Source organism: Perca fluviatilis, chromosome 15 (assembly GCF_010015445.1).
Source record: "Perca fluviatilis chromosome 15, GENO_Pfluv_1.0, whole genome shotgun sequence".
Lineage (NCBI taxonomy): Eukaryota > Metazoa > Chordata > Actinopteri > Perciformes > Percidae > Perca > Perca fluviatilis.
The window spans coordinates 25,781,854-25,803,712 of record NC_053126.1 but is presented as its reverse complement, the minus strand read 5'-3'; the positions used below and the strand labels follow the sequence as shown (position 1 = coordinate 25,803,712).

General features: G+C 41.7%; 1 protein-coding gene across 1 annotated transcript in view; it reads left to right on the top strand.

Annotated features, from left to right (window-relative positions):
- The window catches only part of caskin1 (CASK interacting protein 1), a 151,733-nt gene that overhangs the window by 54,360 nt on the left and 75,514 nt on the right, over window positions 1-21,859 (top strand). Inside the window, 1 exon segment of the mRNA XM_039823944.1 lies at window positions 14,033-14,084. Within this exon segment, the coding sequence (XP_039679878.1) occupies window positions 14,033-14,084 (52 nt within the window).

The following is a 21,859-nucleotide window of genomic DNA, read 5'->3' as shown; positions in this document are numbered from 1 at the left end:
TTGCAAATTTTTTTTATACAATATATGTAGTAGGGGGTCCCTGCTCTGTTTCTCTTTCAGGTAAGGGGTCCTTGGCCTCAAAAACATTGAAGACCCATGATGTAATATATCAGCCCTCTGTGGATGTATCCCAGACATTTTTCATTTATAATGCATATAACGTTTTAAATACTATCCGAGCCAATCAGTCACTTCTGTGTTTGATAAATGAGATCTACAGACCTGTGCCCTGCAGTACTCCATTATAGATCATCTCATTTCTCTACAGGAGGGCCAAGTTTTCAACACTCCACAAATCAATGCGCAATTATGAGAATACGTTTTTTTTAGCAGCATTTAACTGAAGTAATCCGTGGCAGAAACCCAAATTAGAATCACTCATTTGTACCATGAATGCTGCTGTTTATCCCTGGTGTGTCAGTGCTTTGCGTTGCGTTTTCCCAGCTATGATTATAACTGCACTGCCTTCTGTTTTAATGGTGTAGTGCTCCCTTTTGCTTTGCTTTGAATTACACAATTAGTGTGTTTACTACTCACGTCCTATATGGGTCGGCGGCGGGGAGAGCTAGTCTATACTTACAGTAATTAATGAGTGAACTGTGGTAATGAACTGAAGCTATTTGACCGCATTGAGCTCAGCTGATCTGGGTGTACGGGCGTCAGCTGCACGTCTGAGCAGAGGAGTCTCCATGAAGTCTCCATGTTCGGTGGGAGTCTTTCTGGAGGAAGCAGATGCTGTTTCACACAGTCTGGAAATGAGGATGTTACACTCTCACACTGTCACCGCTGTCATTACGGCAATGTGAATGTTTGTGTGTGTGTGTGCGTGTGTGTGTTTGTGTGTGCATGCTTGTGTGTGTAAGGTTGCATGTGATTCTGAATCGTCGTGCTTTCGGTGCGTGAACAGCACATTTCTCCATGTATAGGAAGAGCTAGAAGATGCTTGTTGCCTAGCAACCACCTCTATGCAGCCCAGTGCTACCTAGTTGTGTGTGTGTGTGTGTGTGTGTGTGTGTGTGTGTGTGTGTGTGTGTGTGTGTGTGTGTGTGTGTGTGTGTGTGTGTGTGTGTGTGTGTGTGTGTGTAGGCCGGGAAACAGAGAACATAGCACGCCTGCAGCCTGAGGTGTTGCAGCACATCATGAAATCAGTATTTTCCCAGAGTTCTGCTGCGGCAGGCAACACTATAGTGAAGTAATTCAGTATGTGTGTGTGTGTGTGTGTGTGTGTGTGTGTGTTGGGTGTGTGCTCTGTGTGGTGTGGTGTGTGCATCTGCAGGACATACTATGCATGCATGTGTGTGTTTAGTGCAACTATTTAGGTGGAGCCGTTTACTTTAAAGTTGGTATTTTATAGTGGTATTGCATATGAAGCCTGTACACAACCACAGTGCACCCACCCTGGTGCTTTCACCTGTGTTGCTGGATTAGATTTCTTTACAGGACTGTGTGTGGGTGTGTACAATTCCAAGCATAGCTCCACCCAGCTTCAATCTGACTAGAGATCTAATTAGCCAGAAAACACCCGTGCTGATGTGGGTGTTAAGGCCTTTTAACGACAATATACTGCAGTTGTAGGCATCAACTCTGCACACAAAGAAATGCATTGAAGGGGGCGACCTCTAACTCAACCGGTAGAGCTTGTGCCCCATGTAGGTTAAGTCCTTGGCAGTGGTCTAGGTTCAGATCCAGCCCGCTGCCCTTTGCTGTGTGTCATTCCTGTCATTCTCCAGCTTCTCTATATTAAAAAGGGGAACAAATAGCCCTAAAAAAACAGTCAAAGGGGAGTGGGTGTGTTGGGGAGGCACAGGTGTCTTGATTTTGTCTGAGTGCGGGCCCCACAGTGTCAGGCACAGGGATAGTCTGATGTTATGCTGAATGAGTTCCAGAATTCAGATCAGACCAATCTCAGGCTACATTTACATTGCTACGTTTTGGTTTAAAAACGAAAATCTTTTTGTTACTTAATGTTAGTTTAAAGATGCAGTAGGTAAGCCTTATAAAACTAACTTTCAGTCCCATTTTCTGAAACTGACCCTATGTTTGAGTAGAACTACATGAAGCAGTTCATTTAAAACAGAATCCGGCTCATCTGGCACCACCTACATGCAAAAATCCACAGCTCCCTGTTCAGATACACCAATCAGGGCTGGGGGACTGCGTGTCAATTACTGCTCATGCACACACATTCATTCTCCCTTGTTGGGGGAGGGGCTTAGGAGACCGTTTTGGCCTTTAGGGGAAAGGGGGGAGGGACTGAGAAGTTGTTGATGTTAAAACTTTTTGGCTAAGTCCTGGATCTTCGCAATCCTACCTACGGCACCTTTAAATGGAGATTTGTTCTTAAAACCGGTGATGGCTTTTGGCTTAAAAACCAAAAAGTAGCAATGTAAATGTAGCCTAAAGCTAGCTCCACCTTCCACAGTCTGTCAATAGGTATGGACTTAGAGGCCTTTAGCAGCATGGAGTTAACATTTGACACAGCTTTGACCACCGTAAAAAGTGGTGAGTTTCATGAAACACCTGTAAAGTACTGGATATTCATAAATACCACTGTCATGTTAACACCACAGGATAAGAAATTACATAGTCTACTGCGTTTAAATCACATTACATTTCTACATCACACCACCCATCCCATGCCATGGTGCTGAGCAGCATGGCCTGTTTCCATTTGAGCGTTAGGTACTCGGATGGAAACGGCAACAGATGTGGAACTAACACCGAAATTACCCCCCCTAATTCCCATGGCCATGCCATTCTTGGCCGGACTCGCACTTTGGCGGGACACTGAGTTCCAGTAGTGCTGCACATTTGATCCTCCAACCCACTTTTTAAGAACCTCTGCATGTTTTATGATAGTTAGCTCACATCTGTCATCGGAAATACAGTGGAAGCTTTGACTGGCCTTAACCCGTTGTAAACTGAGATGTTTGCATATTGGTTGGCTTTATTTATCGAGTCATACAAAAGAATCAAAAAGGAGAAGGTGTAGATATTATGTGAATAGTTTGTCACAGGTATGCTCTGTAATATCTGTGTTTTAATGGGTAAAACTCTAATTGTGAAGCATTACATTCAAATATGTGACTGTATGTGGGTCAGTATTTAAATCCTTAAATCCTTGTTTACATGATCCTGTTTAAATCGATCAAAAATAAAGACTGTGACGGCTAGAGCATGCACTCATTTTGCAGCAGAACGCTCCTGTCTTTCGTGTCATTACGTCGTACGCTCGTGATGACGTCATCACGTTAAGTGACATCCGGTGCTAAAACCTGTGACACCATTTCTATTGCAGGTGAAAGTATCAAAACGCCTTGACACCCACACTCTCAAAAACAAAAACGATGTATGTAGTTCAAATCGATTATGGAGTGTTAAGACATGTTTTGTTCATGTTTCTACATTTAGAAATCTTTTGGATCAATATGTTTTGAGTGTTTATTTAGTAAAATGTGATGAAAACACGTGCGATTTTTGTAATTGTCTTTATTTATGACACACTTTCAATACTTTTAATTATTATTGGTTTATTGACTTGTATAACCTTTTTGCTTGGGTTGTACAGATTTCAGGTATATCAAGCATTTAGAGATATTCCTAGAAATGAAATCACAATAAGCAAAAATACCAATGCTGGCGACGTAGATGTGACTTGTCTGAAAGTTGTAAGTCTTCTGGTAGCTGTGCCAAGAGAAATCTCAATCATTCTGAATCTTACAGAGATGCAGAGCGTAGGTATATGTAAGGAGATAACATGGGCACAGGCTAATTATTGCTAACTAAAATGCTAGTTAACATTAGTAATTAAACCTAAACAGCTCATGTAAGTCGAAACTACCTGCAAGCTTCTCCTGTACTGTACAGTAAATCCTCTACTATGCGACAGAAAGTCGCGTGGTTATGACACAATCATTAGCCTGTTTTTACAAAAACATCTGCTAACTGAGCCATAACGTGAGGTACAAGGTAATGGAGCCTTTTATACATTGTCGTGTTTCTTTAGAAATAAACAATAGACAAATACAGTCTTTAAACGCTTTACATGTAAAGTTATTCGCTGTCAAAGTGGCGCCAAAATAAATGGCAGTCAATGAAATGCTAACGGCGGTTGATGGCTTGATAGCAACAAAATGGCTCCATAGGAGCTACGCTCTGTGGAGGCAGGCTTACCCCCTTGGTTTGACTCCATAACGTCATGAGACCCACGAATAGAGTAAAACAAGCACACACACACACACACACACAGGCACAGGCACACGCAGTTCATCTCTCCAGTAGTATTTATATACGCAGATTAATTATTAATACAAATTATTTATACTGAGACATCAGAGTGACGTACTTGTTCACAAATCACTGTAACGTGTGTGTATTTGGTTTGGCTGTGAAGTGCCCTGTCACTGTGTGTGTACACATTCATGACGCAGCACTTTGTGTGAATGTGTGCAGGCTGATTTACCGAGTGTGTACATCTGGCAGGCAGCGGACAATGTTGGCAGAGCCTTTTATGATGTCAGCAAATGACGAGGGAAGTCACGAGTGCATCGAGGCCAAGCAAAACAAGTATTCAACGTGCACTCTCACACACACACACACACACACGAGAGATGGCTTTCTATATCTTAACTGGATCTAAATTAGCTGATTGTGTTCACATCTGTGTGTAACTTGAAGTGGGAGGGGTTATTTGGATGCCCAGGGCACAAAGATCATCACCTCTCCTTATAATTGGTTGAACTGCTTATCAGTCAAAACAACCACCTTATCACCATATACACAGGGTGCGATTTGTTTTTTCTGATAATTCGCAACAAAACAAAAAAAAAAACCAAAAAAACTTTGAGGGCGGGGTTTACATTTTGTCCCCACCGGTGATACAAATAGCTCAGCAGAGGCAGAAATATATAGACCAGAAAAGGGGGAAATCCCACGCATCCCCCTCCGGCAAACCGCACCCTGCATGAAGAGTAAGAACGGATAACCAAACAACCACCAACCAGTTAAAGTCAATACCAAAGAAATCAGTGGAAAATATAAAGATCGATGGGGTTTCACCAAACATATTGTACAGGCAGGCTACACACATTCACATGCCAACCACATGCTAACAGTGCATGCTGAAATTGGTTCATTTAGAGCTAGTTAAAGGGATAGGCTTATTATCGGCCCTGGACGATTATCGGGATGTTTTTTTGGCAGTTTGCGGATTATCTGTATCAGCGTTTTATTTGCCTGATAGCCGATAAAGTGAATTCATTAAAAAGTGCGCCACTTTGGCTCGGCTCTCGATCCCTTATTTAAAACAACAAAGCAATGCAACTGACCGTTAATAAATACATGAAGACCTGCTACAATGCCTGCCAATGTAATGTAGGTGTTCTGATTGGTGGAACAGAGAGGGAAAACGGATGCATGAGAGAGAAAAGAAATGCTATGACCTTTCTCATTTGCGAACTAGAGGCAAGAATGGCAGGAGAAGAAAGGAGGAAATAAAAGTAAGTGGTGGAGAGGTGAAGGAAATAGTCAGAGGAGGGGAAATGGGGACAGATCAATCAGGGCCAAGACAACAGGTCTACTTTCAGAGAGCAGTCCAGACTCCAGTGCAGTATTTTCCATCCTCACTGCCAGGGAAAGAGAGGGAGAGAGGAAGGGAAAAAACATTTGGAGAGACAGGCGAAAGATCTAAAGAGCTAAGGCTATACGCTCACAGGGCTAAGGAATCTTTCTTTTCTGTCCTTTCATTTTATTTCCTTCCATTTCCACTCTTTAAAAGTCAATGTATACCATGTGATGGAACCAAATAAACTGCCTTGATTAAAAATTGGTGCGTACCACAGACTCAGTCTTCCCCAGGATAGATATTATGTAACAGGACAGCATATTAAGGAAAGCAGTGACACTGTTCTCTTTTCCTCTCCCATGAGGATAAAATCAGCCCATTTTTGCCAGAGGTAAGAAAACAGAGAATCAGCAGACTGAAAATAATCCCTCTGTAAAAACATCTCCCCTTTTACCTTCACTGGCTCTATCTCATATTTGGAATATGGATATATTTAACCTTTTCTAACATGCACGCTTGCTCACGCATAGACGCTACAATTTAAAACTCAGCTCTCTCTGACCTTTGACCTTTACTAAGACATGTTGAAGGTGCAGTAGGTAAGGCTTATAGATCATATTTGCTGAAACTGACCCTATGTTCCAGTAGAACCTACAGCCTGTAGTGCGATTTGCAAAAATCCACAACTCCCTGTTCAGATGCACCAATCAGGGCCAAGGGGGGGTCTAACTGCGTGTCAATCACTGCTCATGCACACGCATTCATTCTCCCTTGTGGGGGGAGGGGCTTAGGAGACTGTTTTGGGCTTTAGCAGAAAGGGGGGAGGGACTGAGAAGTTGTCGATGTTTTTGGCTGAGTCCTGGATCTTCGCAATCCTACCTACAGCACCTTTAACAGGGAGCGATCGATACCCAATCAGGGCGGACTCGGGTGTTAAGTAGGCATGGGCCGGTATGAGATTCTGCCGGTATGATGACCTTCAGCAAAAATATCACGGTATTAAGTTATTGCATTAACAGCTATGAATGTAATATTGTTTAAATGTCTGGGTAAGAAACAACAACTTTTTTCCCCCCCATTGAACTCAATGCATTTTATTGTTAAACACACTGCACACTGGCAGGGAGAGGGATTTCTAAACTGCACTTTCTGTCCTTGAATGCTCATAAAAAAACAGCTCGACAGAAAATGTTAGTGGTTTTGAAACAGTGACTTTTTCAAACCGCGATATACCTTGAAACCGGGAACCAGCCCATGCCTAGTGTTAACTCAACACATTAAAATGTCATTAATGTTAAGATCCATCTTCGTCCGCTTATCCGGTATCGGGTCGCGGGGGTAGCAGCTCCAGCAGGGGACCCCAAACTTCCCTTTCCCGAGCCACATTAACCAGTTCCGACTGGGGGATCCCGAGGCGTTCCCAGGCCAGGTTGGAGATATAATCCCTCCACCTAGTCCTGGGTTTCCCCAGAGGCCTCCTCCCAGCTGGACATGCCTGAAACACCTCCTTAGGGAGGCACCCAGGGGGCATCCTTACCAGATGCCCGAACCATGTACCACTAATGTTAAGAGCCTTAGTGAAACAGGAACTGTTCCAGAAGTAAGAAAACCTCATTTGAAAATTTGTAATAATGCAAATGACTAAACATCCAGCCAGGAACTTAAGCTTACTCAACAGGATGTCATGCAGTTTGTTTAATTTGTCTAGACAAGGATGACCATTTTTAGCCACGCTGGCAGCCTGGCTCTTGGGATGGCAATGGTCTGTTGGTCGGTCATTCATGTTGCCCTCAGGATGAACTGTAATAACTAAATAAAGAACCTTGGACCCGTAGACTTATGTTTAAAGGAGACATATCATGCTCATTTTCAGGTTCAAACTCATATTTTGGGGTTCTACTAGAACATTAGAACTTTAAGTTTAAAAAACACTTCTTTTTTTTCTTGAATCTTATTTCACAGTTTACCAGCAAGTGAGTTTTCCATGATATTTCTCCTTTAAATAACAACATTGTTGTTGTGTTCGGATCTTCCTGTTTTTAGTGGCCTTTAGCAACTAAATCAGACAGGCTGTAAAAACAGCAGGACCAAAGTGCATTCAGGCTTCTTTTTTTTCAGACAGAGTAGATTTCAGCAAGAGTTTGGAAAATGAAGTTAGAAGAGAGTCTTGGTGGATGAGGAAGAAACAAAGTTATGATGACAAGTACACTGCTGGGCTGGTAAAGTCTGGCTTTTTATACGCTAAGAAATAAATGTTGTCTCACCATGTCGCAAAGCTTTCAACGTCTAAGTGCAAAAGATGCTGTAGGTAGTAGATGCTCATTTATCTTACATTATGGATAGTAAACCTCAGGAGCACATTATATTAGAAAGACCAGTAAAGAAATGCTGAATGAGATATTGCATTGAGTTTCAAGCTCTCTGGACTTTGACTTAGAGCTGGGCAATATATCGATATTATTTCGATATCGTGACTAGATATCGTCCATCCATCTAGATTTTGGATATCGTAATATGGCATAAGTGTTGTCTTTTCCTGGTTTTAAAGGCTGCATTACAGTAAAGTGATGTACCAGACTGTTCTATCTGTTCTCTTATTTGCCTTTGCCCACTTAGTCATTATATCCATATTACTGATGATTATTCATATACAATGCTGCTCATTGTGTGAAATTATCGAAAATGCACATGATTTCTTCATAGTCTCATATCTTTCTTGTGCATATGTTTATATTCCATGATATTCAAAACATTTCATATCGAACGTATTGCATGTTTCAACATACTGTGTCGGTTGCTGTTATTATTTTATTCCATCCTGAAGCCACAATCCATCATTTGCTGTATTTGATCTAGCTCAGTCTTAACCCTCTACTTTCAGTCTGTATATATTTTTTGCTTTATTTTTTCACCGAAGGCAGTATGCTAACATCCTGACTTGCACACACAGAGAAAAGCCTTTCGAAATCCCCTAGGGTTCAACCATTTTAATTGACTGTATGAGAACACATTTTTATTTCTAAGTTTTTTAAAGATTACTCGCCTCCAGCATTTCCAGAGAAGCTTTGCTTCTGTGGGAAAATTTGTTTTCAGAGTTCCACAGAACAGTTAGAAGCCAAAATGAATATTGACATGTATGGATGTCAACTGGTGAAGCTTTTTGTATTGGACTTTACTTTATCATATTCATATATTTCATTTTACGCTGCAGATACTGTCCCCGCTGCAGGCAGGTCTAGGCTGGTAGAAGACTAGAAATACATATGGGTGCTGTCAGATGCTTTGACAGTGACTCCAATAGGCTTGCAGTCAGTGCCGTGTTCAACATTACTGCAGCTGTGTATGAAGTAGAAAGGGAGAGACAGATGGTTTATGTGTGTTAACATGTGTGTACTCTTTATCAGTGCATTTAAGCGTGCATGTCATTTTTTTATTTGGACATGAATGTATTTATGAGTTCCCACAGTATCTGTGTGTGTGTGTTTGTGTGTGTCTATCCAATGTGGCTGCTGCTATGTGTGTTAAGTGTTGGTGTGTGTTTCTCAGCTGGCTGGCTTCATCATAACCATGGTTTCACTGTTTGTTATGACTGTCTGCTACTATGTTGCCGTCCAGCATCTCCGAGCAACACACACACACACACACACACACACACACACACACACACACACACACACACACACACACACACATATATATACACAGGGGCATGGACACATGCAATAGCAAAACTTTAACTAGGTATTTATCAGCTAGTTTGCCTTATAAACCAGGTGTGTGTGTGTGTGTGTGTGTCTCTCTGTCTGTTGAGTGATCAACATATTCACTTTCCCTGAACACAGGACTGTTTGTTGGTTTGAACGAATGAACAGCTGCTCATACAGCATAACTGTAATATTGCATGTTGCAGCATATACAAGTGCACTTACTCACCATCCTACTTATGTAGTTGCTGTCTGAAAGAAACATTACATTATTAATAATGAATGACCAACCGTGTGTTACTTATTACTGTGATTTTAGACTCCAATAAACCGTTTCTTTATTTTTATGTTTTCTACACGGACCATCAACTGGTGAGGATGCTGACTTTTTGCCTGGACATGTAGCTTTAGCCTCAGTCTGTTAGCATGATATCATGTATGTAGCCATCAAGTGCATATTTAAGACCCTTTTACATGGCTCTCATTTTGAAATGAGTCAGCTGGAAACATTAAAAAGTCAGCAGGAAGCAGTGTTTTCAACCAACTAATAGAGCTAATGTTAGCTTAAATAGCTTGCTAGCTAGAGTTGACATCGCTTCGCAACAGTTGTCATTGCATCCGCAGCTAAAAATGACATGCCTGCTTTGTCTACGTCTGTCTACAATCAAGGACCCATTGTTGAATTTTAATGGTCAATCTGTTATATTGTAAAGTGCATATTACTGTATGTGTTGTGCGATAACGGAAAGCTTGTATGTGTAGCAACAGTTAGCTTCGCAAACGGTCAATTCATCAAATTCAGGGACAGTTCCTCAAAGGTTGTTGAAAATGCATTTTGGGAAATGGAAGAAATCACTATAATGACACAGACGAGGCAGCTTGAGTCAAAGTGCATCCACCGAAAAGTAAAGAGAAAATACGCACTGTGTGAAAAGTTTTTCGCACATAAGTCTATCTTGAAGACACCGCCAGATTACACTGGGGGGATTTTCGTCCTGTTCTGTCAAGTGTGTCTTTTTTTCCTGTCACATTACAGGGCAACATATGACCAAGGGTCAGGTCTGATGGTCTCATGATGTTATGGAGTCAAACCAAGGGGGTAAGCCTGCCTCCACAGAGCGTAGCTCCTATGGAGCCATTTTGTTGCTATCAAGCCATCACCCGCCGTTAGCATTCCTTTGACTGCCATTCATTTTGGTGTCACTTTGACAGTGAATAACTTTAGTCCTGAATATTTGTCCATTGTTTATTTCTAAAGAAACATGACAATGTATACAAGTCTCCATTACCTTGTATCTCACGTTATGGCTCCGTAGCAGGCGTTTTTGTAAAAACAGGCTAACGATTGTATCATAACCACGCGACTTACTGTCACACAGTAGAGAAATTACCGTATAGTACAGGAGAAGCTCGCAGGCAGTTTGGACTTACATTAACTGTTTAAGTTTAATTACTAATGTTAACTAGCATTTTAGTTAGCAATAATTAGCCTGTGCCCATGTTATCTCCTTACATATACCTACGCTCTCACTCTCTGTAAGATTGGAAATGATTGAGATTTCTCTTGGCACAGCTACCAGAAGACTTCACACTTTCAGACAGGTTGCTCACGTCACATCTACGTTGTATCTCTCAGTTGGAGGCTGCGCAGCAACGCTCAGCGCTCACCGGAAAAGTGCTTCTAATATCCTTCACTGGTCTCCGTCCAGAGCAACGGATCTGTCGGTCCATTTCTTCTTCTTAACTGTCTATGAGCCAAACGGTCATGATTATCGGCCGCGGGACAGATGTGGAATCCTGTGGAGAAAGACCAGTGTGTGCGTGTGTTTGTTCTTTTTTTGGAAAGAAGCCAGTCATTGTATGGTGCTTAGCGGTGATACACAAAATCTTTAAATTTGTTTCGTCCTTGTCTCTCATTTGTTTTGTTTCATGGCAGTTTCTCTGACCTCTTTGAACTTTTCTTCCTGTTGACAGCAACCTCACCATGCCTTTTTATTACAGCAAGGCATGTTAGTGGATGCACATCAGGTCCCAAGCTGTTACACCTCTCTCACAGCAAGCACACACACACGCAGGATGTAGATAGCGCCTATAAAAGTTCAGTGTGTGTGTGTGTGTGTGTGTGTGTGTGTGTGTGTGTGTGTGTGTGTGTGTGTGTGAGTGAGAGAGTGAGAGAGAGAGAGAGAGAGAGAAAGAGAGAGAGAGAGAGAGAGAGAGAGAGAGAGAGAGTATCCCTGCATTTAGCAGCCAGAAATAGCCTGTTAGGAAATCAATGTTCCTGGGAGCTGGGAGCTGTCTCCTCTACAATAGAGGGACTGTCCTGTTTCCTGCACCCTGGAGGTTTTTGTGTGTGTGTGTGTGTGTGTGTGTGTGTGTGTGTGTGTGTGTGTGTGTGTGTGTGTGTGTGTGTGTGTGTGTGTGTGTGTGTGTGTGTGTGTGTGTGTTTGTGTGGAAAGAGTGAAAGAAAGAGTACAGACTCATCTTGGCTGTGGCTCCGTTCTGGATCATCAGCTGACGTTAGACATAAAAACAAAGGGCAAAATATGGAAAAATAATGTGGGTGAAAGTAAAAGAAGGTTGTTCTCTGACTTCTTCTTGTAAATAAGCTACTCTAGAAGCTGTATGTAGGGGCTAATAAGCATGAGTCATTAGTTTTTGTCTGATCAGCAGTGTCAGATCCACCCTGCCGTTACTTTCCTCACCTGTGACATTGCTCTGGCAGCGAGCCGTTCACCAGCTTGCCTGCTGAGCTGTGATGGATAGAGTGAGTGACTGAATCTGTGACATCATCACTGTGAGACAGAAAGCAAACTGATCCTTACCCCCCTACACTAGCAGTGACATTGGCTGTTTTGGCTGCGACGAGTCAAACCATGCTGTGCTGTTTAGCGTTTCCATTACCAGTTTAAATGTGCTCAATCCCACTTGAGATGGACCATCTCCAGAGTCGAGCCACAGTGCCCTTAGTCTATATCAACGACTTTTCATTTCCGGAAATTCCGCTGGATGTCCCTCATTTCGGCCGGATGATTGTTACTAGGGGTGCACGATTCAGAAAATGTCACGATTCGATTCGATTTTTAGGCTCAAGATTCGATTCAAAATCGATTTTCGATTCAAAAACAGTAGTAGTTACTTTTCCCTTGTAATTGCAGTAGACATTTTTTTTATTTAATTCAATTATAAAAAAAACTGGTAAATAAAAAGAGCTTTTCGTTCAGAGTTCGGTGGGAGTTTAGAGCAGTGCGTTGATTGACTGGCATGTTAGGTACTTTAGGTTGTTGTTCGTCCACGTCTTTAATGTTAATCTCCGGGTGATGCCGTACCATGTGAGTTCTCAAGTTTGTGGTGTTTCCAAAATACTTAACTTTCGCTTTGCAAAGTCTGCATATAGCATTATTCCTATCAAGTTCTGTCTTCCCCTCCCAAACTCTCGCCTTCAATGACGATGGAGCAGGTTGAATAATTCTTTCTGGGAGGTTTGCCATCGTATGCGCCGACTAAACTACTTCTGCTGCGCTCGTTCTTCTTTTGATTATAACAAGTGCCCAGGCGTCAGTGTGAATTTGACGCAGCGCCATCCGTGGGAATGGCGAGCTAAACTCATTTCAGGACAATAGTATACACGCCATTACAAACTGAAAAAAAAGAAAACAAATCTGAATTGATTTTTGGAATTCTATGAATCGATTTTGAATCGGTAGCGCTTTAATCACGATACGAATGTGAATCTTTTTTTTTTTTGCACACCCCTAATTGTTACCTTTGGCTTTCTTTATGTTGGCATTTTAAACTCCGGTGGATTTATGATGAACCTCCTAACCTTAACCCTAATTGTCGCTTTCTTCTTTTCCTAAACCCAACTGTCCCGTTCTCCTTTTCCTAAACCCAACTGTCCCGTTCTTGTCCCGTTCTCCTTTTCCTAAACCCAACTGTCCTGTTCTTGTCCCGTTCTCCTTTTCCTAAACCCAACTGTCCTGTTCTTGTCCCGTTCTCCTTTTCCTAAACCCAACTGTCCTGTTCTTGTCCCGCCTGTCACGGAAACGTACCTTTTATAAGCCCACCCACGATGATATTACTATTTTGCCCAACCCCTACTCAGAAGGCCACAACATTAGGCCAAAGTGATGCACTGAAGTAACTAAACTGTTGTGTGCAACACTTTCACTTTAACTTACATAGTTTTTTTAGCACTTTGTTTGATAACTTTAATGACATATTGCTATTTCTGTCTGCTATTTTGCTAATTTTGCACGCTATATCCTTTAAAAAATGGTTACACATATCCAGTAAGCTAGTTGCACATTTTGTATGTATGTATATGGGTAGGTTTTGATTGAATGAAGTGAATTCTGCATTCACACTACCTCAGTCCACGTGTAACCACACACAGTAGCAGGCATGCTCTGAATAATGTAAATATTCATAATGAGAGACAGATATTATCACCGTGGGGGCCTGAACTCCAGGAAAGGGCATTCTTTCCTAGGCGAGGAAATATGAAAACAATATGACCCATAATAAATGAAATTTTTATTCTGGGTTAAATAAATAAGGGAGAAGTGAAAAATACTGTGTTTCTTTTTTCAGCTTGAAGATTGAATGAAAAAATACTCGTCCCATATAGCACAATGATGCTGTAAACATAAACATTAAATATAACACTTATATTGCTGTGTTGTATCATAAAAAGGCATCGACCGGCTATTAATATCACTTACATGCTGCAAAAATCAATTAATGTTCCACTTTATTTGTGTTTCAGAGCTCCTCGGTTCTGCAAAGAAAGTGAATGTCAACTTCCAGGATACAGATGGGTGAGTCATCTCCCTTACTCCTCCCTCCATGTACATCTCATCTGTCTCTCCGCTCGTTTTCTCCCCCCTTACTCTCTCCATTTATTCTGCCATTCCCACTCACTCCCCTCCTCCTTTCCGCCCCTTTAAAAAAAAAAAATGTTTTATTGTTTTTTTTGCGACAAACATCGAATAATTACAATCACAACAAACCCCCTTCGCCCTTATTACAGAATATAGATCAAAATAAAATATGTAATACGTATTTTCTAACATATAAACATAAACATATTGACCAGGAATAAAAGCAGACAAATATTTACTGATTAATAATTGAAATAATAACATAATAAAGTACACAAATTGAAGAAAAGAAATAAACCTGGTAACGCTGGCTGTCAAAGAGCGTCTTGTCTGTGAGAGGTGCCTCAAGGTTTCCATTGTTAACGAATGTCAAGAATGTCTGCCCCTTTTTAACATCCATCCTCTCCCACTCTTCCCCATGGTCCCGTTCACATAAACGCTGTGATGCCGTGACAGTGTTAGTTGTGCTTCTGTAGTATTCAAAGCGGAAGGATTAGCCCAGATACCACCCAGCTAAAGTTCTGACTAGAATGACGTGTTTATGTGTGTGTGACAAAGACTGAGAATTAAGTAGAGAGGATTGTTCGTGACTTACTGCTTCAAACAGACAAAACATCAAATGGAGATCTGTGGTCCACATCCTGGTTTTGTTGTGTGTGTGTGTGTGTGTGTGTGTGTGTGTGTGTGTGTGTGTGTGTGTGTGTGTGTGTGTGTGTGTGTGTGTGTGTGTGTGTGTGTGTGTGTGACAGAGAGCATTTAGAGAGACAGACAGAGCTATTCTCTCCCCTTAAAGGTCCCATGGCATGAAAATTTCACTTTATGAGGTTTCTTAACATTGATATGCGTTCCCCCAGCCTGTCTATGGTCCCCCAGTGGCTAGACATGGTGATAGGTGTAAACCGAGCCCTGGGTATCCTGCTCTGCCTTTGAGAAAATGAAAGCTCAGATGAGCCGTTTTGGAATCTGCTTGTTATGAGGTCATAACAAGCAAGGTTACCTCCCCTTCTCTGCTTTGCCCGCCCAGAGAATTTGGCCAACCCATGAGAGAGAGACATCATGGCTTTCAAACGAGAAAAGTGGCAGTTGGTCAAGGCCACACCCCCACCCTCCACCTTGCCACTCCCTCTCTCCTCCTCAATAGCTTCAGACACAGAAATGGCACATACTAAGGAAAGCTCATTGTAGGACTGGCTCTAGTGGCTTTAGTTCTGCACCAAAGCTGAATTTCAGCTTTGGTACAGATACAGTATTAGGGGACCACTAAGGTCTATATAAAAGAGACTTCAGATACAGTATTAGGGGACCACTAAGGTCTATATAAAAGAGACTTCAGATACAGTATTAGGGGACCACTAAGGTCTATATAAAAGAGACTTCAGATACAGTATTAGGGGACCACTAAGGTCTATATAAAAGAGACTTCAGATACAGTATTAGGGGACCACTAAGGTCTATATAAAAGAGACTTCAGATACAGTATTAGGGGACCACTAAGGTCTATATAAAAGAGACTTCAGATACAGTATTAGGGGACCACTAAGGTCTATATAAAAGCATCCAAAGAGCACCATGTCATGGGACCTTTAAGGTTTGAGACCCTGCACACAAACTTGCCCACTAATTGCAGACAGAGTATAGCCTGGGAAAACCCTGACAAACTTCCGGCATATTTGAGATTTGCTCTGCAAGTCAGTCTGGCCAATATAGCCCATTTCCAATTTTTCCAAATCGAGGCACCAATCATAACCGTTGAGGCGGGCTTTACACGATGACGACAGCGCAGCGACGGCAAGCAGCTTTTTGTTTACATTCAACGTGACGGCCACCGACGCGCAGCAACCCGTTGGTTGAAGGACTATCCAGTTGCGCCCAGAGGCATTTGAGTGGCGTCCGTTGGTGACGCCCCTTTGGAAATGGGCTGTGCATGAACCTTGCCAAGACCCACCCTCAGTTACAACTGAGAAGGGTCTGGTGTCAACCAGGCTAGACAGAATGAGGAGCAGAAACACAACAGGTTCACATTGTCAAATCATTTCTGAGAATATGTATAGTCCGCTGCTGATGAAGAACAGCTATTACAATATGCGTGACAAATAAAAGGTTTCAAAAAATATTTTTTAGATAAATAATCAATCAATCCATAGTCATCAGTAATGTGGTAAACAGTTTTAAGTGAAATCATAGAGAGAAAAGAATTCCAGCTATATACGTACTGACTATGTTTACATGCATGCACAAAAATAACAATGTGCAAATCTAACGTGACAATTTAAAGGGGTCCCTTGAAAATGAAAACTGTGAATTTGTGAACATGATCATGATCAACACCAAGATAGTTTCACAATAAAAAACAAATCTGCAATTCTTCAAATGATATACCCTTAAAATGTTTCACAACGGATTTTCTGAGAAAATTTAGTTAGTATATGCTTGTTATTATCTTTTTAGGCAACGTAATTTTGTATCACGATATATGATTTATATTTATAGAGTGTGGTCTAGACCTACTCTATCTGTAAAGTGTCTCGAGATAACTCTGTTATGATTTGATACTATAAATAAAATTGAATTGAATTGAATGATTTCACTACAATATGATTCCATTGAAAGATTGAATTACATTATTACATATTGAATTATTGTCCAGCTCTACTAGAGGAGTTTTTTATTATTATTATTTTTTGGGCATGTTTATGCCTCTATTTGATAGGACAGCTTAAAGGAACACGCCAACTTATTGGGAATTTAGCTTATTCACCGTAACCCCCAGAGTAAGACAAGTCGATACATACCCTTCTCATCTCCGTGCGTGCTGAAACGCTGTCTGACGGCTCCAGCATTAGCTTAGCCCAGCACAGATCCTGCAGGTAACTGGTTCCAACTAGCCTACTGCTCTACCAGACAAGTGGACAAAATAACGCCAACATGTTCCTATTTACATGTTGTGATTTGTAGAGTCACAGCGTGTTCAAAAAACAACGTAACATGAGACACAGACATCTTCTATCCGTAAACAAACCGGGAACTATATTCTCAGACAGGCTTGCTGCGAGCATATCACTCCGCCCAAGTACTATATTCTTCCGCCTGAGAATATAGTTCCCGTTTTTTTTATGGTTAGAAGATGGCTGTGTCTAATGTTCTGTGATGGGCTGATGCCGCTGGAGACATCAGACAGCTTTACAGCACGCACGGAGATGAGAAGGGTATGTATGGACTTGTCTTACTCTGGGGGTTATGGTGAATAAGCTAAATTCCCAATAAGTCGGCGTGTTCCTTTAAGACAGGACAGGGGAGAGAGAGGGGGAACGGCATGCAGTAAAGGGCCGCAGGTCGGAATCGAACCTGCGGCCATTGCTGTAAGGAGCGCACACTCCACCAGGTGGGCAACCCGGGCACCCCTCCATAGTTATATCTTAACCAAAGAAAGTAACGGTCGCAGTTTGAAATCAGTACATCCGTTACGTTACTTAACTTCTGGTTATGCACGTGACGCAGAACCGTGACGCAGAACGTGATTTTGTACGAACCACGGTCTCCTTGATTGAAGTCCTGTATTTGTTTCCCCCACCCCAACCTGCCTCATTACCTTGAATTTGTTACGGCGGCTTGTCACTATAAATGTAAATGTGAGTCGTAATTGCTGCTTGAACAAGCGATTTATGGGGGAGCGTTTCTTCGGGGGAGGACAGTCTCTTGCTGCTGAGATGTTTGAGTTGCACCACAACTCTGGTGCACCTCTCAGCCCTTTTTTCAACCGAATAGTTCCGAGAACTATGGAACTGGAGAAACCAGAGTCAGGAACCAAACAAAAGCATTCCTTTGGAGCATTCCTGTTTGTGTTTCAACCGCATCGGATGAGAAAAAAACTAGGCCGACAGTGGATTAAAAAAAAAAAATAATAAACATGACGGTGTTTGAAACGCAGTTTATATGCTGTACATGAAGAGACAATGGCACAGAGTCATCATGTTATTCTTTGTAGTCACGGCTGCGTAACTCTGATGTTTGAGTTTGATTTAATAAGCAAATGAAAAAGAGACATGCGTTTGATGGTTATTTATCTCTATCATCAAAGTTTAATTTCCCCACTGCTCTTGACCTGTTTGCACCCTGTAATGTCCACCCCTCGCCCATATTGATAATAGTCGCATCCCAGTGCTTCCTTATTTTGTGAACAAGGCGGCACACACGTGGTTGATGTGGTCTCTGTGGTTACCCAATCAGTGATGTTCAACAAACTTCCTACAGCCCCTAAAGATTTACACCTGGGACTACATTTGGTCCCTGGTTCCTCCGGTGGAAACCCAGGCTTTGTTCCAGAGTTTCTCAAAAGTTTCTTGTCCCTAGGGGAAGTTCCTGCGCTTCCAGTGTTCTCAGTCTCGTCATGTTCAAGCGGAGCATCTTCAAACAGTCTGTTCTTATGAGCCACATATCCACTGTAGTTTATAGCTGCTTTGCCAGTTTACTTTACCCACTGTACTATCCTGAATAATTCTTATAATTAGAATCGCTCTAGTCTCAAAACATCTACATCTAAAGCCCCTGACACACCAACCCGGCAGCTGACTGTCGGCAGAAAAGGCAGTCGGGCTGATCACTCGGCTCCCCGAGGTCCAAAAAGTGCCTCGGAACACCCCGAAGCGACGCCGTCTTGAGCGTACGTTCTGCACGTCCGCGAGACGTAATACAAAAAAAATTAAAACCGGGAAATGACAACGCGTCACGTGGGTCTGGCTTCTCAAGCCGATAACAATGGCGACTTGTTCGAAATACGATCTCGTATTTAACGAAAATAGTTCACCGAAACGTGTTTCTGAAAACATTTTAAGTGAGAAATAGGCCGTGCAGTTGCTGAATCTGTCTTCATTTCAGATCGACAAAAGTCAGTTTAAAAGATTTTAGTCAGATTTTGAGAGGCGTTCGTCACTCGTCCCGCTCGTTATTTCCGGGTTAGTCCGACTTTCCGCCCTCCGACCCAGCAATGCGGGTCGGCCAAAATTAAGGCACGGAACACACCGAACAGACTCGAGTCACTGACCTCGCCAGACTGTCCGACGGACGATTATCGGGTTGGTGTGTCAGGGCCATTAGGACTACAGTTGAAAATTAGCCGGCTGGCTAACACTGGCACATTTACAGAAATGTTGGTTAATGTGCGTTGTCCTTATGAATAAATACATACAATTAAATTAAGGAAAATTCCTTCACCCACTTTAAAGATTTTGGCTGGAATTTGACATAAACAAACAAAAGATGAATTTTAAGTCCGTATCATTGCAGCTCTTCCATGTGCTGGTGGTGGCCCCCTTACTTTTTCCATCCTTTTGGCACTTCCAGTATCTGTTCATCCATGATAAACGCCTGTCTGCACAGTGCAGCAGGAAACAACATATGGTAGAAATGCTAATTGCTCCAACCGTGAGTCACCACAGCGTCAGCCCTTGTAAGAGTCATCAAATCGAGCCCAAAGACTGCAAACCGTGCTAAATAAAGTGGTTTCTGTAAAGATCAAGATCAAAAGCCATTCTCAGTGCTGCTTTGCCACTCTAAGTGAAACTGAACAGTGTAATCTAATTAGTGTGTTTACTCTTATTTCCTCTTTGCCCCTAAATTCCTCCCACAGTATTAAGTGCTCCTTATTGGCTGATGCCAACATGGCTGTGTGTGAATAAGTCATAAATAAGTGCATGGATCAAGTTAAATTTTTTGTTTTGATGCTGAGCGCACATGGCTAATGAGTCTGCACAATTCATTTTAGATTTGTTTACTCTTCTTGGCATTCGCTCGGGAGACTCATAATGAACTCACTTTGTTAAAAAAAAGCTCCTAATTGGCATCTTTTACCACAGACTTTCCTCATCTGGTGTGTGTGTGTGTGTGTTTGTGGGTGTGGGTGCGGGGCGCGTGCGTAAAACAGCATTTCCTAAGTGGTGTCAATCAGCTGGTGTTTGCAAATCATAAAAAACAAAAAACAGCAGGAATCCAACCAACGCTGGTCAGCGTTATTTTATGTTTTTAGGTCTATTAGAAAACAGAGTAGCAGCAAAGTGGAGACAGTGATGTAGAAATGAGCAGATCGAGAGGGTTTGTCACTAAAGGTGTTGAAATTAATCAAATAATCAATGCATCGAATCGTGGACATGGACGATGCTGCATCGATAATCCGCCGGGCCATAATCGTTTATTTCTGTTTACAATTTAATGTAGGCCTAACAACCTTTCTGTTTACATATTCTGTTGTTTTGCACATTCAGGAAGTGCCGTGTGCTCAGTGCTGTAGTTTTATGTATCCAATTTATTCAGTATTAGAGCACTGCAGAATGTTTTGTTTTTGAAGCTTGAAAAGCTATGAATTAAATATCCTATATGGCTTTAATAGTAAAAATGTATTTGACGCATCGTGATGCATCGAGATATCGAATCGAATTGAATCGCTGACATGGTAATCGAATTGAATCGGGAGATCAGTGAAGATTCACACCTCTATTTGTCACATATACAGTAGCTTGCATACGTTTACACACCCATGCTAAAGTTGACTAAAAAGAGGAATAAAAAACATCTTTTTGGAAATTGATCTTAATGCCTTAATTAAAAAAATGAGGAAAAATCCAACCTTTAAGGACACCAATTTTCTTTGTGCATGAATAATGTATCGTACATAAATAAATGTTCTTCCTTAAAATACAGGGGGCATAAGTATAGACACCCCTATGTTAAATTCCCATAGAGGCAGGCAGAGTTTTATTTTTAAAGGCCAGTTATTTCATGGATCCAGGATACTATGCATCCTGATAAAGTTCCCTTGGCCTTTGGGATTAAAATAGCCCCACATCATCACATACCCTTCATCATACCTAGAGATTGGCATGGGGTACTTTCCATAAAATCATCTCTCAATGCAAATCAAACTAGCTATTAGGCTAACTGAAATAAAACCATGCCAATCTCTAGGTATGGTGAAGGATATGTGATGATGACTAACTACAGCAGTCTTTCGCCAACTCAAACTCACTCTCAATTAGAGGTGTGAATCTTCACTGATCTCTCGATTCGATTCGATCACGATTACCATGTCAGCGATTCAATTTGATTCGATATCTCGATGCATCACGATGCGTCAAATACCTTTTCTATTAAAGCCATATAGGATATTTAATTCATAGCTTTTCAAGCTTCAAAAACAAAACATTCTGCAGTGCTCTAATACTAAATAAATTGGATACATAAAACTACAGCACTGAGCACATGGCACTTCCTGAATGTGCAAAACATAACAGAATATGTAAACAGAAAGGTTGTTAGGCATACTTTAAATTGTAAACAGAAATAAATGATTATGGCCCGGCCGATAATCGATGCAGCATCGTCCATGTCCACGATTCGATGCATCGATTATTTGATTAATTTCAACACCTTTACTCTCAATACCTCCAAAACTTAAGTCATGTGAGTTTATCCTAAGGGTACTACGCCTTCTCCCGCCCTCAACATTACCACCTGCAAGGGGACTATTCTTGAACAAGTCACTGCATATAAATACTTGAGCATCTGGTTGGAAACTTCACTTTCTTTCTCCATCCACATATCAAAGCTGCAATCGAAGGTCAAGGCCAAACTCGGTTTCCTTTACAGAAACCGCTCCACTTCACCACTTCTGCCAAACTTACTCTCATTCAAATGACAATTCTACCCACGTTAGATTATGG